At 35.1% G+C, this 16,647-nt stretch overlaps 1 protein-coding gene and 1 long non-coding RNA gene across 2 annotated transcripts in view; one reads left to right on the plus strand and one right to left on the minus strand.

Moving 5' to 3' along the window:
• The window catches only part of shot (dystonin-like protein short stop), a 156,196-nt gene that overhangs the window by 58,507 nt on the left and 81,042 nt on the right, over positions 1–16,647 (minus strand). Inside the window, exon 7 of the mRNA XM_089834673.1 lies at positions 15,695–15,787. Within this exon, the coding sequence (XP_089690799.1) occupies positions 15,695–15,787 (93 nt within the window). The remainder of the gene's footprint in view (positions 1–15,694; positions 15,788–16,647) is intronic.
• LOC149717133 (uncharacterized) lies at positions 1,087–2,089 on the plus strand. Its single transcript, XR_016365583.1, has 2 exons — positions 1,087–1,838; positions 1,899–2,089. It is a non-coding gene; the product is annotated as an uncharacterized LOC149717133 (long non-coding RNA).

Consider the following 16,647-nt stretch of genomic DNA (forward strand, 5'->3'; position numbering starts at 1 on the left):
AGCTTCCAAAACCACCAAGGAAGATGAAGCCAGAGAAGTTTGGTCAGTAAAGGAGTTTCTCTTCGTGAAACGTAGCAGGTCACGTGTCTAATATTCGGCATTAGTTTAACTGCGCATGATAGGAGCGCAACACGTAATTACAGTCTGACGCCAGAGGCAGAATGGACCATTTCGATGATAACTTAGAGGGAAAGTTACACCAACCTTCCCTTGATTGATCTTCCTTGCTACCACTATGTATTTTGGTTCTTTTTTCTTTCTTATTCTTGAAAAACATAATGGGGTCTTGGCGTCTTTTGCTTTTCCTTTCTCTATTCAAATAAATTAATACCAACAAGTCAACATGGAGGAGAAAGGGGCAAGTATATGAAAGAATGGATTTCAATATTGGGTTCAGTGCGATTGACCATACTAACTGGTCTATGGATTAGGCTCTATGCCGGAACGCAGCAAAAGAGTCCCATAAAAAGTATCTACGCGCATGGTCCAAGTGAAGGTTAGACTTAACATTGTCGCCCTATCTCGTCTTTCCCTCTGACATTAGGAAGTGACTCAAAACTTGAATTTTGCGCGGTAAAGCTCGCGATGGGATCATTATTCGATATTAAAAGTTCACCGTACAGCCAATAGACCATTTCGACGTAAACAATGGGTACGAGCAACCCTCAGTATCGGAACATACGAGGGGTTTGATCCATTGCCATCTTTGTGCATACAGGATCCTTAAAAAACCTAATGAGCAGACGCCAAAAATCAAAATGGAAGGCAGAGTTTTACAATCGCGACTTTCCCTCTTAGTTATATTACCTACTACATATTCTCACGGCATCTCCTTCTATCCTCCATGATTCTAATTATCAAGGTACTATTTCTCATTATTATCGGATGGAAATGAAAATGGATTGCAGGCAAAGGTAAAAAAGAATTAAAAACCCGGTTGTATTCTAAATTTCTAATAACACTGACTTCCTGTTTCAGATATAAACATTCTCATTCAGACGACAATGCAATAGGAGAGGAGTCTCCGATATTATTTCGAGGACGAATCTTTTGAAGGTCTCTCTCGCTGTACTACCTAATTCCCGGAATGGAATTGAAATTCAAAGGTGGCCTCTAACGACCAAGAATGGTCCTGGACTAACAATGACTTAAAGGGATAGTAGCACGTAACTTCGAATGCGGCAGTTTCTCAAACGCTTTGTCGCGACACGTCATTGCGTTGTTTTTGAGACGAAAGTTTAAATTTTGAGTTAGAAAATCGTAAATAATGTTCAAAGCCAAATTATCAAAAAATAGACCTTTTAGACGTAAAAAAGGGGGTAGGCAGCCTTAAGTATCGGGACATACAAGCAAATACAAGGGGGTTGATACATTGCCATCCGTCTCTGCGCACGTTCATGATATAAAAAGAATTCAGCGCAGGCGCCGAAAACCGAGATGGAGGGCAAAGTTTTACCCCCGTGTCTTTCCCTCTTAGTTACATCGAAATAGTCTGTTATCGGCCCTTACCCGTTAGGCTACTTCGTACAGCCAGACCCGGGGGAGGAGGAAGTCGATCCCTATTGGACAACTAGTACCACCTGACGGATTTGTCGAATGGGGTTATTTCCCAGTTCTTCACGGAGTAGCCTAACGTGTAAACTGTAAACGCCAATAAGGAACCTTAATTGCTTGTATCATATTTAATATTGCAGATAGAATCATGGTTCCAAATGATATATTCATTCTTTTATACGCTCTTTCGATTAAAAAGAAGAAACATTTATGGTACTATCCCTTTAATGAATGAACGATCGGACGGACCACCCCCTAAGGCACCCTGATTAACGAAACAAAAGGTAAAGAAAGAAAAAAACCTAATAATTTTAACCTTGTTACAATACGCAATTTCATCGTAGCGCGCCCAAAGTTAACAACACCACACATCTTTTTGTATATTATCTCGGTCGAATCTCGCCGGTTTGTGCTCTTTTAGTTGTGGACCGGTTACCGCGCCTCAAGAACGATGACGAAATTTTAAACTTCATTCATAATTCATTTTGTAATCGTCTTTTCAGAAATAAAAGTTAAGTTCGGATTTAATTCTAAACATATTGTCGTTCCAAGTTCTAATTATTAACGATTGGACTAAAAAGTAAATTTCCTTCTCAAAATTAAAGTATAAATAATTTCTAATTTTCACAGCTAATAGATCAAACAAACTTCGACTTTCAAAAATGTCTAATAATTTTTGTTAAATCGTCATCTGTTACTTTATTTACCCCAAAATATAATACTCGATCTTGGGTGAAGAAGTGGATCGTTAATGACGTCATACACACATCACCCGTCATTATTGCAGTTTCCCAAACACTGACCCTGTGTAGTGAGATTTCCAACATATGCATATATAATCGGGCAAAATATGTGTCGCAAGTTTTCGCAACTACGAAAACTTTGGGAAATAGTGCTCTAGTCTGAACGAAACTCTTAAAGACGCACCCAGGTGCTGAGGGGAAATCATATTAAAGTTTCAAACGTCACTAAAAGAAGTTGGGAATTACCTTTGAAATTTTGACGTATGGTTTTTGTTTTGGCCTATATTGGATTATTGGGCAATTTAATAACCAGTGTACATGTTAGACTTTTAAGCCCTTGGGAAAAAGAACTTAGCGGATTTCTAGATTACTCTAAAACGGGGCAATGTGTTTTGTATTACGTTAACATCACTTGACTGCGTAGCGAAACTTGAATCGGATGAATACACAATGGTAAACCTTACTGAAAAGAAAGTAGTTTTTCTCAAGCGATGTTTACAAAAACATTTAGAAATATTAAAATTCCGATAGCGGAACTAAACGTATAAGAAAATTTCTTTTGGGGCTTCAAAATTTGCATAAATTTTCTGGAGAAATAATTAGCAAGACTAATTAATAAGGGTTCAACGTCTTTAGAGCATCAGTAATGTTTAAAACCATATCTCAAAACACAGCCGTTACTGGAGAAAAATGATGACAGGTTCACAGGCAAAATTTAGTATAGCAATGAATCAGCAAATGTCTAGCTTGTGGTTTCGTGTAGGGGCCCTGGAAGTCTACGACTGGTCAAATCGCCTTATCACAATTTTTGAGAGACCCAGGGGCTATCTTTAAAAATTTCCAGACAGACAGAGATATTGACTTCTTAAAAGAAAAGGCGCACGAAATAACGTGGGCGACTAAAGAAAGGCATTCTATATCATCATAAGCAAATAAACAGCCCTAATAAGTTAAACATAACATTACTCCAAAAAACTAAATAACAGCGAATAAAGACGTCATCCCGACAATATTGTCATCTTTGTGGCTATAATTTCAAAATTAAATTATCGTTAACACTTTGTTGTTCGTGTGCATTTGTCAAAAACTACTTTACGGACCAAATTTGGTGGACCGGTAACTTTGAAGCCATATCTATTGTCTTTGGATCCACATAACGGATGCTCCGTTCTAACCCTAATACAAGCAGACGATATTGCCGTCCCCCGTTTTATAAAGTGTCTAGAAACCATTTAGTATTAATATACAGCTAAGCTGAAACTATTTGGTAAACAACAACAAACCACGCTTGTTTGAATCTGAATCTTAAGTCTAAAATAAAATGGCCACAATACTTAAAAAACCACAGAAGCAATCAAAATTGTTTAACTTACAGGGAGATATTATACCCTTATGATATCATCATCAACTTGTAAAGGTAAGACTCTAAGATTCGTGATAAATCACCCTTATTATTAACCTCCCCCCCCTCTACTCGTAATAGCCCATAAAGATTTCCAAGTTATGCAAATTAGATTTTAGAAATTATAAGAATAGGTATCTTAACTCCGAGCCTCACCCACTCGGCAATGAATGGCATGTTTTAGAGTGTGGGCCCGCAATTTGATTCTTTTCGTAGGCGGTGGGGCCATGGGCGTGGCCTCGGGGTAAAGCTGGTGGATAGACAAACGTCACAAAGGTGCAGGCGCAGGCATTTCTAATGATAGGGTTTTGCCATAAAAGGGTTGGAAAAAACGTTAACTTATTATTTCCGTCATATTTTAGGCGAAGAATAACGCTCTAATTTTAGTTTTAAGACTATTTTTAATGACACCCTCGCTTCTTAAACCGAAAATTAATGGATTTTAAAAGTGTTTTGGTTTTAAAGTTTGCGGATTAGACAATGTTTTGCAGTCAGAGTGGGAGGTTCCCGTTCACGCGTTTCTGGGATGATTTAATAGCGTGTAGGCCTTGGATTTAACCCGCAACGCAAAGATATGTTAATAACGTTCGAAAGGGAAGGGTAGATTGAGAAATTTAGCGTTTGTTTGCGTGTTTGAGCTATTACATACCGAATTTTAACAAACATCGTGGAAAGAAAACGTCTTGGGCTCATTTTAACTACGATAAATTAATTAAATAAACGCAACTGATATTACACTAAATAATTTCAAAGGTTTGGGAAAATCAAATTAGGCCTAATAGGTTTAAATAATTTAAGACATTTTGAAAAATCCAATTAATAGGTCTAGATTATTGGATAAACTTCACAAAACTCAATTAATAGGTCTAGATAATTAAAGATGCTGCACAAAACTCAGTTAAAAGGTCTAGATGATTGGATAAACTTCAGAAGAAAACCCAATTAACAGATCTATATCATTGGATGAACTTCAGAAGAAAACCCAATTAACAGATCTATATCATTGGATGAACTTCAGAAGAAAACCCAATTAACAGATCTATATCACTGGATGAACTTCAGAAAATCCAATTAACAGATCTATATCACTGGATGAACTTCAGAAAATCCAATTAACAGATCTAGATCATTGGATGAACTTCAGAAAATCCAATTAACAGATGTATATCACTGGATGAACTTCAGAAAATCCAATTAACAGATCTAGATCATTAAATGAACTTCAGAAAATCCAATTAACAGATCTAGATCATTGGATGAACTTCAGAAAATCCAATTAATAGATCTAGAATTAGAAGTCAAGAAATAGAAAAGCTTTGAAATAATGAAAAAAAAAAGTGAATAATACCAGAAGTATATAAAACTTCTCACGTTACATAACTGAGCAAATAGAAGTGATCCTTCTTCTATTATCCCCTTCTGATAATACCTACACCACGCGAGACACTGACCTTAAACTTCATAAATCTTTAATAGATTCCCTTTAAAAAAATTGTCATAAAAACGTTGTCGCGTTCCAATCATTGAAAGCTTTATCAGTTTAATATTATAATGAATGTGATGAGGAACCCACTTAATAACGCCCAAATACCTCGTGATAGACCCCATAGAAATAGGATGATCGCTTTTAAAAGGACACTGCTCCTGGGCCACGCTGCTGCCTGCTGATGTTTGGTATACGTGGGAAGCCCATAGTACACGCTAAGCGGTAACGCCTCGAACTCTTCATGAATATATTCAATTATAGCAAGCACGTGACACAGTATTTCGGTGTTTTCCAAATTCTTTGTCGGACGAATTTCATATCTTCGAGGAGGAAAGGTCCATTCTGGAGTAGAAACTCTATAGCGCGAACACTAGACGAGAGGCCCTTTTTCGAGCATAGTACCTAGGTTTTTGGTTGGGCATTAGGTGCCACCCTAGCCTGGTTATAGCAACAAGAGCTACTATTTGCAAGTGCCTGGTGGCTGCACTCAATAATGTCCAACCTTGACCTACGGATGGCCCCCAACTCTACACTCCAGAATAAAATTCTCCTCCTCCAAGTTCAAACAACTTTTTAAATTTCGAGTAAAAAGCATAAATAGGTTTCATATGCAAAATTTATGTATTAAATTATTGAAAAACCTTAATGTCACGTGGTAGTTTTAAGTCTATTATTGGCCTACAAATAATTACGCTCACTGCCTCTTTAAGTCTAGTTTAGTGGCCTGTTAAACACAGGCTATTTTCAACACAAAATTTGGATTATCATATAGAGCAAAGCCAAATATGGAAATTGTTCAAAAAAATATAGCTCTATGAAATTAAATTAATAAAAATCACATTTAAATTAAGAAGTGTCATATATTTATAATATGGCAACTTTGAAAACTTAGGGAAACACCCAGAGAAAAATTACATAAGACAGTTCAAAGCTATGTTCAATATTCATCGGCCTAAGATGATTGGAGAAATTCATTTGAACGAACTATTTAGCATATTTATATAAGTAGCCTACGTAGAAAGAACGTATCTCCTTTGGCATGGTTCTTCTTTTTCGATATTACAAATAATAATCAAGGAAAGTTGACCCACGCCTATTTTGCACCAACAAGTCTGGAATACGCAACTGAGCACTACATTTCGTACAAACAAAATAACTTATTTATCCCGCCTTCTTCCGTCGTAAATTTTACCCTGACATTTGGGCGTACTTTCTACAGTTTAGAGGATAAGGTCAAGATAATTTTACACACACAACAGAATTTACCATCTGCTCGACAAACTATCCATATTTCAACGTTTTGCTTCTTTGTTTTCACTTTGAAGTCTTAAACATGGTGGTTTGAAAGTTGAAGTTCAAGTATCGCGTGTTTTTCGATCGTTCAAAACTTCAAAATAACAAGCTTACTTATTTATAAAAAATTCTATTAAAAAAATTCGTTATGACTCAGAAGATGGGTTAACTTCACATTATCATGCCTCTGACTCCCGAATGGCGTGCTTTTGCAGGTAGTCAGTAACAGGTGAAGTCGTTCACTTTTGCACTTCGCAATAGGGTTGGTTTCAAATCTATAGGTGGGACACTTGGCTTCATCTTGCTAGGAAACTTGGTAGGGTAACTTGGCTTCGAATCTATGGGTATTTAACATGGCTTCGAATCAATGGGTATTTAACATGGCTTCGAATCAATGGGTATTTAACATGGCTTCGAATCAATGGGTATTTAACATGGCTTCGAATCAATGGGTATTTAACATGGCTTCGAATCAATGCATATTTAACATGGCTTCGAATCAATGGGTATTTAACATGGCTTCGAATCAATGGGTATTTAACATGGCTTCGAATCAATGGGTATTTAACATGGCTTCGAATCAATGGGTATTTAACATGGCTTCGAATCAATGGGTATTTAACATGGCTTCGAATCAATGGGTATTTAACATGGCTTCGAATCAATGGGTATTTAACATGGCTTCGAATCAATGGGTATTTAACATGGCTTCGAATCAATGGGTATTTAACATGGCTTCGAATCAATGGGTATTTAACATGGCTTCGAATCAATGGGTATTTAACATGGCTTCGAATCAATGGGTATTTAACATGGCTTCGAATCAATGGGTATTTAACATGGCTTCGAATCAATGGGTATTTAACATGGCTTCGAATCAATGGGTATTTAACATGGCTTCGAATCAATGGGTATTTAACATGGCTTCGAATCAATGGGTATTTAACATGGCTTCGAATCAATGGGTATTTAACATGGCTTCGAATCAATGGGTATTTAACATGGCTTCGAATCAATTGTTATTTAACATGGCTTCGAATCAATGGGTATTTAACTTGGCTTCGAATCTATGGGTAGATAACTTGGCTTCGAATCTATAGGTAGATAACTTGGCTTCATATCTATAGTATAGGTAGATAACTTGGCTTCATATCTATAGTATAGGTAGATAACTTGGCTTCATATCTATAGTATAGGTAGATAACTTGGCTTCATATCTATAGTATAGGTAGATAACTTGGCTTCATATCTATAGTATAGGTAGATAACTTGGCTTCATATCTATAGTATAGGTAGATAACTTGGCTTCATATCTATAGTATAGGTAGATAACTTGGCTTCATATCTATAGTATAGGTAGATAACTTGGCTTCATATCTATAGTATAGGTAGATAACTTGGCTTCAATCTATAAGTAGATAACTTGTCTTCATATCTATAGTATAGGTAGATATCTTGGCTTCAATCTATAAGTAGATAACTTGTCTTCAAATCTATAGGTAGGTAACTTAGCTTCAAATATCTATCTCCAAATGGCCCTTTACAATAAAATTAATAACATCGATTCACGCACAAGAATTGAGATATTTGTTTCTCTCCTAAAAAAAGGGTGTTTTTAAAAACTTATAAAAGATGTTATCGGTCTTTCGTTGTCTTTCCCGCTTTTCTATCTCACTTAATAGTGGAAATTCTTTTAGGGGATTTAAATTACGTCTTAATAAGCGAGTCTCCGCTTATGTAAAAGGGCCGACCTGGCAGCAGCAAAAATATAAAAAATTAAAAAACTTTGAGAAAAATTATAAAATTTGGAGGCTGCTAATGATTCGAACACGAGTCACGCGGACGCCCTTCCACCTTCAAATTAAAACAAGTATAATCAACCGTAACTACGCTACATATTCGCCAGTCCATCGTTCGTTTGATTGAGCTCTCTTTTTGCACACCACAAAAACTATTTTAAACTATAATTAGCGTTAAATTACGCGTTAAATGTAACCTCCCACGCCACCAAAAATATCATACGAACGAACGCCAACGTTCAGAACAAATTAATCCCACAGAAGACATGCCATTGTTTCTTAATATTGAGGGCTAAAGAAACTTGAGAAGTGCAATTTTTTAATTTCTTCCCTATAGTTTGGGATTATAAAATCTTGAAAACAAATCTTACATAATGTTTCGTAACATTAAATATGTGGAATAAGATTATCAAATCATAATTTAGCGCACGCTTTAACTACATAAGTATAATTCTTCAAAAGATGCAGAAAATATTTTGAAAATTAATGAACTTTCAGTTTTGAGATTTTGAAGTTTATGTTTTATATTATTTTGTTCCAGCAGAATTTTGAGTTTCAGATTCAGGTATTAGGTAGCTTTAATGAAAATAGACCATTTCAAGACAAGAGGGTAAAACTTTGCCTTCCATTTTAATATAAATTAACTAATTATTTAGTTTAAATAAATCCATGTTTTAAAAAATACGTCACATTTAAATTTTCTTACAGGGACCTAAGCGTCAGACCACACTGAGAAAACGGATGACGTCCATGGGAAAGGGTTTTTATTACAGTCCATATTATCACATAGCAACCCCTGTATGAAAACTTAACTACTTGTATCTTCTAAAATATTGTAGAAGATTCCAATTTAAAATTTAAATTAGTTCAAATCTCCTAACGAATAAAGAAAAAAATAAAACAAAAAATAGTCTGAACTTTTCCCATTAAGTTTCAGATATACAGGGTATTTGTGAAAGGTCCATCAATAATGAAAGGGCGTATTTATTGGGCCATTTTGAGTCGAAAATGTTCTATGACATTTTTCCGTTCGGGCCACTGTTTTCAAGTTATGATTGGAGTAATTTACGGATGACCCCTTAAATTTAATTAAGAAATTGAAAGACAGCGCTAATTTAATGAAGGGGTCATCCCTAAAATATTCAAATCATAACTCGAAAACCGTGGCTCGGACGGCAAAATGTCATAGAACATTTTCGACTCAAAATGGCCCAATAAATACGCCCTTTCATTATTGATGGACTTTTCACAAACACCCTGTATAATATAATCTTCGACTGCAGCCTTAGTCTAATTGTCAAAAATAAAAAAAACATTTAAACAGGTTCTTCCAGGGAACCCAAGAACCTCAAAGCCTACAGAGAAAAGGAAGGCGTAGGGGTGGGTAACCATAACCCTCGAATCCACAAAGTAATACAAAATGAGAACCGAAAATAAAATAATCAGGGTATAAAAACCCTTTTCTAATGAGCGTTACAACATTCTAAAACAAACTCCTTGAAATTTAAAATAATAAAATTGCTTTTACGTTTCGTTCGTGGGTTGAATATATCAAAAATCAAGCGCTTTAAAAGCGACAAGCCTCTCTTGACATATTATCAGTCTATTGATTTTTCAACAAAACGATTGACTTCATCGTAATGATGGTCATTTAGATTAAAGATAAAAGCGTAATTCGGATATTAAATACCATCGAATTTGTTCGAATATCGAACAATTAATAGCAGATGTTTTATTATATAATGAAGCGAAACCAAACGGAGGCGGGTTAATTTCGCAAACGTGAATCACGCAACTTTTCTGCGGTAAAAACGATAAAAAGTAGGGCTATCTTCCCAAACTTCTCAGAGAGTAGCTTGGCTTTTCTTAAAAATAAAATAAAAGGTAGTAAGCCAAGGACAAGCGTAATCTTGGAATAAAACTACTACCTACCTACCTACTTACAGAAGAAAAAATAAGTTTTTTTGTTTTCTTTTTTAAGAAAAAACTTCCCTTATACCCTCTCCAAACTCCCACATAACATAAATATAGCAATACGAGTGTAGATGCTAGTCATGTGACTTAACTTTGGTCTTTTTATTGAAACACTATTCTTCATAATTGTTTTTACTTTTAAATTTTATGATTTATTTGAACTCCATGTTTCATCATCTTTGAGTTTACGATTTATGTTATACCTAGTTTTCAGGCTAGGATGATCCATACCGTTTACACAAGGAGACCAGACTACTTGGAGGACAAAATAGTTTGTCCTCCAAGTAGCCTGGTCTCCTTGTGTAAATTTTATGGATCCTCCTAGCCTGAAACTATGTATATAAAGTTGAAACCTTAGAGGTTCATTAGCTCGAGAAAAAATACCCCAATTGCGGCCTAGCCCCTGTGTGTTGGTTTCTCTGCGCGTATTTTCCGAAATGGTCTATTATGGATGCTCGTTACACCACATAAAGATTTGTCTTTCTTAATATAATACCGATGATTTAACAATAATTACTTAAGTTCAATGGTTTGGGGATTCCTCTTAAACGGTTACATTACCGTTCATTAAAATCATGCCAATAGCGTACCAAATCGGCAACGAAAACTAGACGCGAAAAATGGCTTGAAAAACATTTTCTAATTATTAAACAAACGAAGTTTTACTCATTTATTAGGGGTAAAATATTTAACTCAAAGGTCAATTAATTAAACGGGTAATTAAATCTTAATAGTATGTCGTGTTTAAATTAAAACTAAATAAAAACCTTGATGAAATTTCAAATTAACCATAATTAAATTTATCAATTCTAAAAAAAGTGCAAGAACAACATTATTTGGTCGAAAGATTCTAGGCGGCTTTTTCGTCCAAGGCTATGAGCGATTATAATAATTATTAGACGGTTTTCTATACAGTTTTTAAATGGCTCGAACAAAATATGAAAATAGAAGTGTATTCCGAACACGATGTTCGTACGAGTCGCGTTGATTAATGACTTGTTTATATAGGATTAATATCATGGCGTAGTAATACACTGGCGCCGATACGCTTTCCTGATTCTATCTCTAAATCTAAACCACATATATCATTTTTAATTCCATTGAAATTTAAATTTACGTGACGTCACCGTTACCTCCTTGCTGAAAAGAAAATTCAACCCCAAAAGCCTTTGCCATCATATTCAAAATTAAATATCAAAAGGCAACATTTTAAAAGGGATAGTAGTGACTAGTGATAAGGTTTTGTTGATTTTAAATACATGTAAATGAGAAAGTTTCAACCAAAATGGTAGTTTTGTTACACTCCGGACGTGAATTTTTCTTTTTTTAACAGAAATAGCATATAAATTGATGAATATATCAATTGGAACCATGCTTCTTCCTACAATATTAAGGAAGATATGAGCAATTAAGTTTCCGTAATGGATACTACACGTTAGGCTTAACCGCGAAGCACAGGGAAGTAACCCTATTGGTCGAATCAGTCAGGTGATACTAGGCGTCCAATAGGGGTACTTCCCAGTGTTTCGCGGGAAAGCCTAACGTGTAGTGTCCGTAGCATGAAATTAGGGAAACTTAATTGCTCATATCTTCTTTAAAATTGTAGATAGAAACATGGTGCCAATTGATAATATTCATTATTTTAAACACTCTTTCGATTAAGAAAGAAAACAAATTCAGCCCAAAGTATCCCTTTAAATGGCGACGCCTTTTCAAATTTAGCTTGCAATTCCACTTCATGAACATTTAAAAAAATTGGGAAAATTCTTATTCATTGTCTTTCAAATTATAATTTGAAATCTTAAGGTCGAATCTCTTTAATTCCATTCTCTGATAGAAATGGAAAGACCGCCTTGATTCTCCACGAAACAAAAGCTCGAATAATTACGTTACGGGCTCCTGAGAGTCACGAGATTTGCTGAACTACTTTTCGAGAGCTTGTTTTTTTTTGTTTTTTTTTCTTACACCGCCTCTGTATTTAAAGCTATATCTGTGTAGGTTTCGAAAGTGGATAAGAATCAGTGGAGGTTTACAAGAAACAATTACGGTTACGTAATATTAATAGCTACGTGTGTTAGCGAGTAACTCTAAAACATAATCCTCGTAATGTTAACTCTAAGAGATTTTAATGAAACTTAGGATTGAATATAAATATAAATAGAAAATGGAAACTGCAAAAATCAAGAACCGATTGTTAAAAAAATTGTGATTCGCCTGTTTAGGTAAGCTTCGGCCATTTCCCTATTGGTTAACTTCTAATCCTGCTCGTATTTCAACATGTTCTTCACGTCAAAGTATAGCCAGAGAGTAAAAGTCTTCAGTTTGTGCCAGAAAAGGTTGTCCCTCTTTACCGCTTGAACACTTAAAAGTGTAACCCCACTATTTCACTATTAGAGCTATAAACGAAGGAGATGTGCATATTTTTCAGACTAGGAGGATCCATACCATTTACACAAGGAGACCTGACTTTTGACTCCACCACGGAGTCTGGCCCAGGGCCGGAAATAAGCACAGGACACTGGAAATTGTCCAATAAAATTTTAAAATGTCCCATAATTTTTTTAAAAACTAAGGGGGTCACTGGACATTTTGACCTATAAATTTTCCGAAGTTTTGATACCTTGACTATGGAGAAGCGACACCATTGTTGCACACTCCAGTGGACAATGTCCTATAAATTTTCCAGTCAAACAGGGGGTCACTGGACACATGTCCTATAACAAATTTTTCTTATTTCCGGCCCTGGTCTGGCCCCCTTGTATAACATCTGAAGTCTGGTCTCCTTGTGTAAATGGTATGAATCCTCCCAGTCTTAGCTATGGATTATGGAGAAATAGTTACGCAAGACCACAATTGCTGAACCAATTAATTTAGCAATACTACCAATATCAATACTCTTTAATAAGAGCTGGTATCTAATCTTCATTTAACCACTTTCTTGTTTTTCGTGTATACAATTCGTGTATTCCACAGACGCAACAAAAATCCCACTAACTAACAAACACACAGCTCCGAATCTATAAGCTACATTGTGTTTACAAAAGTAGCTAAAAATTTCATTTGGTTGATGCTTTTTAAGTTAAGAGTGTATAACAAAACCTAGAGATTATGTTCTGCGTTGGAGGTACCTAAAGAACTATCTACAAAATTCCATCTTCGCGTAATTTAAATTGCATGGGCTGAGAAAGGGTTTGAATTAAAACTGAGCATAAAATAAGTAACCATTCCCGAAATTTTTACCGCAAACAATGCTCCTCGTAAATTACTAAACAACAAACAAAAATTGTTGCAACATTTCTACCTCTAAATATTAAATAAAAATTCCATCCACATTTTTAAATTAACGCCTTGGTTTTGAATTAATTAACCGTCGGGGTTTACAATTAAAAATGTATAAATATATATTGTTGACACGATAAAGTTAGAGTGGTTTATGAAGCTCGTTTCACACTAACTCCATAAAAGGGGCTGACTTCATTTATTTTTGGTTTATAAATCTTAAAAATATAAAAACCACGAAAAACTTAACACCACGCCCACAATTAATTAATTTAACCTGATTCTATCTAAAGTGTCAAAAATACGACGCAATTAGGTGCATAATTAATGCAGGTTTTAGCCCTACCGTAATTAATTAAGTTAATCTTACGAAATTTGAGAAAAATATCTAATTATAAATTCTCAAAGTCTTGTTTCCAAAAATGGTGATTTTTTTCTTCTTCAATGTAAAGAATATAAATTTTTTTCTTATCTTTCGTTGGAAAACATGAATTAATCATGAAATATGGTAATTTTTAAGCTACAATTTTCAGATAGGGTTTTGTATTTCGCCTTTTAAGGGAAAAATGGTTTCAAAACGATTCGAAAACAGAAACTAGTTTACGAGGGATTTGGTTTGTAGTTTTGGGAGTGACTGTTTTTAGCTCCGTTCGCACTTGGAGGATTCGTAAAAATAGTAAATGGATTACGTGGCGCCATCTAACCAAATACGAATCAGTTTTTAAACAAATATACACCCATTCGTTTAAAAGTGGGCGTAAAGGATTTTAAAGGGAAGGCGTATGAAAATAAATCATGAAATATCCTAAACACATTGTTCATAACCCCATAAAAACCTTGTGAACATAACCCTAGAAATATACTAAACAAAGCTGTGAACATAGCTCTATAAATCTACTGAACACCTTTGTGAACATAACCTTAAAAAATATTCTAAACACCTTTTGTGAATATAACACCTTAGCAATATTCCAAACACCTTTTGTGAACATAACCCTATAAACATTTTGTAAACATAACCCTAAAAATATTCTAAACACCTTTTGTGAACGTAACAATATGCTTTGAACAGGTCTTCAAAAACCCCTAAAATTAGCCTTAATTATCTTGCTAACATAACATAACATGAAACCCGTCAATAATGATATTTTATAAACATTCCCGGTCCTAATTTAGACAGCCGACAAACTGATTAACAATTCAAGTACTTTCCCTTTAAATTCAAACTTTCCTATGAATTTTGCGTAAATCCTTCTTTGGTGGCAAAAATAAAATGTTATTAGATAACCAGTACTTTACAATCCATCCCATAGCTGCTTGTAGATAAAAGATGTTATTATATGCAAATAACGACACAAATCACTAGTATTTACGAATGACTAAGTAGTGAACTGAGTGAGCGAGTGTTTTGGCCTGAGGCCATACATATTTACGTACATCACTTTTTGACAGGACAATCGAACGGCGTCGTCACCGAATCATATTCAAAATATGTAATAACCAAATTATAACCCGACATCGCGACGCGACTTCTTGGAAAAACGCTCTTTCGCTTTGACAATCGCGACAATATTCAAATAAGATTATTATATATATTATCATAAGTTTATAAGACATGTTCCATAAGTATGACACTACCTATACTTAGTAATGCAAGAGGCTTACTGAGATCTAGTTCGAGAACGGCAAGCGACAATTGACTACACTCGGCTTTTCAGTCCATCTTCCTATTTAGCCTATGCTAAGCATTTGACAGCACCTCACCAGGCGTCGCTTTACCTCGAATCTCTGACGTTTCACCTACGTCACTTCATGACAAGCTCTCGGTAACCAGTGACAAACTTATGGAACATATCTTATGATATTATTCGCATGCAAAAGAAATCCATTCTTAGAACCAATAGAGTTCAATGTAAGAGAAAGTTGTTCTCTATGTATTTATTTACTGGTTTTAAGATTGTGATCTTATATATAATTTTAAAATAATAATATTCGCATGCAAAAAAGAAAAATTCACTCTTAGAACTAATAGAGTTCAATGTAAGAGAAAGTTGTTCTCTACGCATTTATTTACTGGTTTTAAGATGGTGATCTTATAGGCCTATATAATTTTAAAATAATAATAATAATATGCAATAATAAAAGTATCCTGAATTAGTCCTACCTGGAAATGAAGAATGATGGTCCATATTAAGCCTAGCGTTAATTTCGGGTTGCCATCGACGATGTCTTCTGCTCGGATGTTCACCAGTTTTATCTGTTGACAATAAAAGGCCAATAATTATTACGTTTCAAATGGAGACTTAATAACAAAATCAAATATGAACGTTTGCTTTTTTCAAACCCTGTTTTAAAAACCGCGAGTATTAATTATTATCGTTGGAAACGGAAGAAGTAGAAAGAATTTGGGATATCACATGCTCAAAGGAATTTCGTGAATATCTTATCATACTAGAGTGCCAATAAGAGAATGAAAGGCAGAGAGTAATACTACTATGTATGTTTGGTAAGAATTAGCTTCTATTTAGCCAAGAAGCGATATCTAGTTTATTAGGAAGAAGGTATAAATTCGCTACATTTCTAAGTTTATCTCCAGTCCAAACGTAGGTCCGGAGTTAATCCCCGCCGCCTCTAAATTACAACCAGCATATCCTTGGTTCTTGAAAACTCACGTCAGCGCGACGCGAATGACGAAAATTACGCATTTCCCGACTGAGGAGAGGCGAAATAGCCCGGCCTCCTTTTACGTCCCCCCTTGTAAATACAAGGGGGGACTGGGACTATGGCACGCGAATACTAAGGCATCTTAACCTTCTCCCTAGTAAACTAGATATCACTTCTTGATTTAGCTCTGTTTAAAAGAACCTCAAGTATTAATTTTCTTTGGAATTGGAAGAAGCAGAGCTATAACATACTCAAAGGACAGATTTTAAAGAGTCTCCATTTTCAGTCGAAAATCCCTTAAAGAATCTTATCGTACATTTCCAAATGCCAAGTCCCTATTTTATGAACTGTACAAGGCCAACCTGATTCAATTTTAATCTAACAATTTATAAGACTAACATCCTAAAATCCTGTTCTATTACAAAGAAGACACGTCCCGAAAGTAGTCATGGA

The sequence above is a fragment of the Phalangium opilio genome, unplaced genomic scaffold (genome assembly GCF_054372755.1).
Source record: "Phalangium opilio isolate 3A_F unplaced genomic scaffold, DU_Popi_V2 ptg000003l_1, whole genome shotgun sequence".
In the NCBI taxonomy this organism is placed as follows: Eukaryota; Metazoa; Arthropoda; class Arachnida; order Opiliones; family Phalangiidae; genus Phalangium; species Phalangium opilio.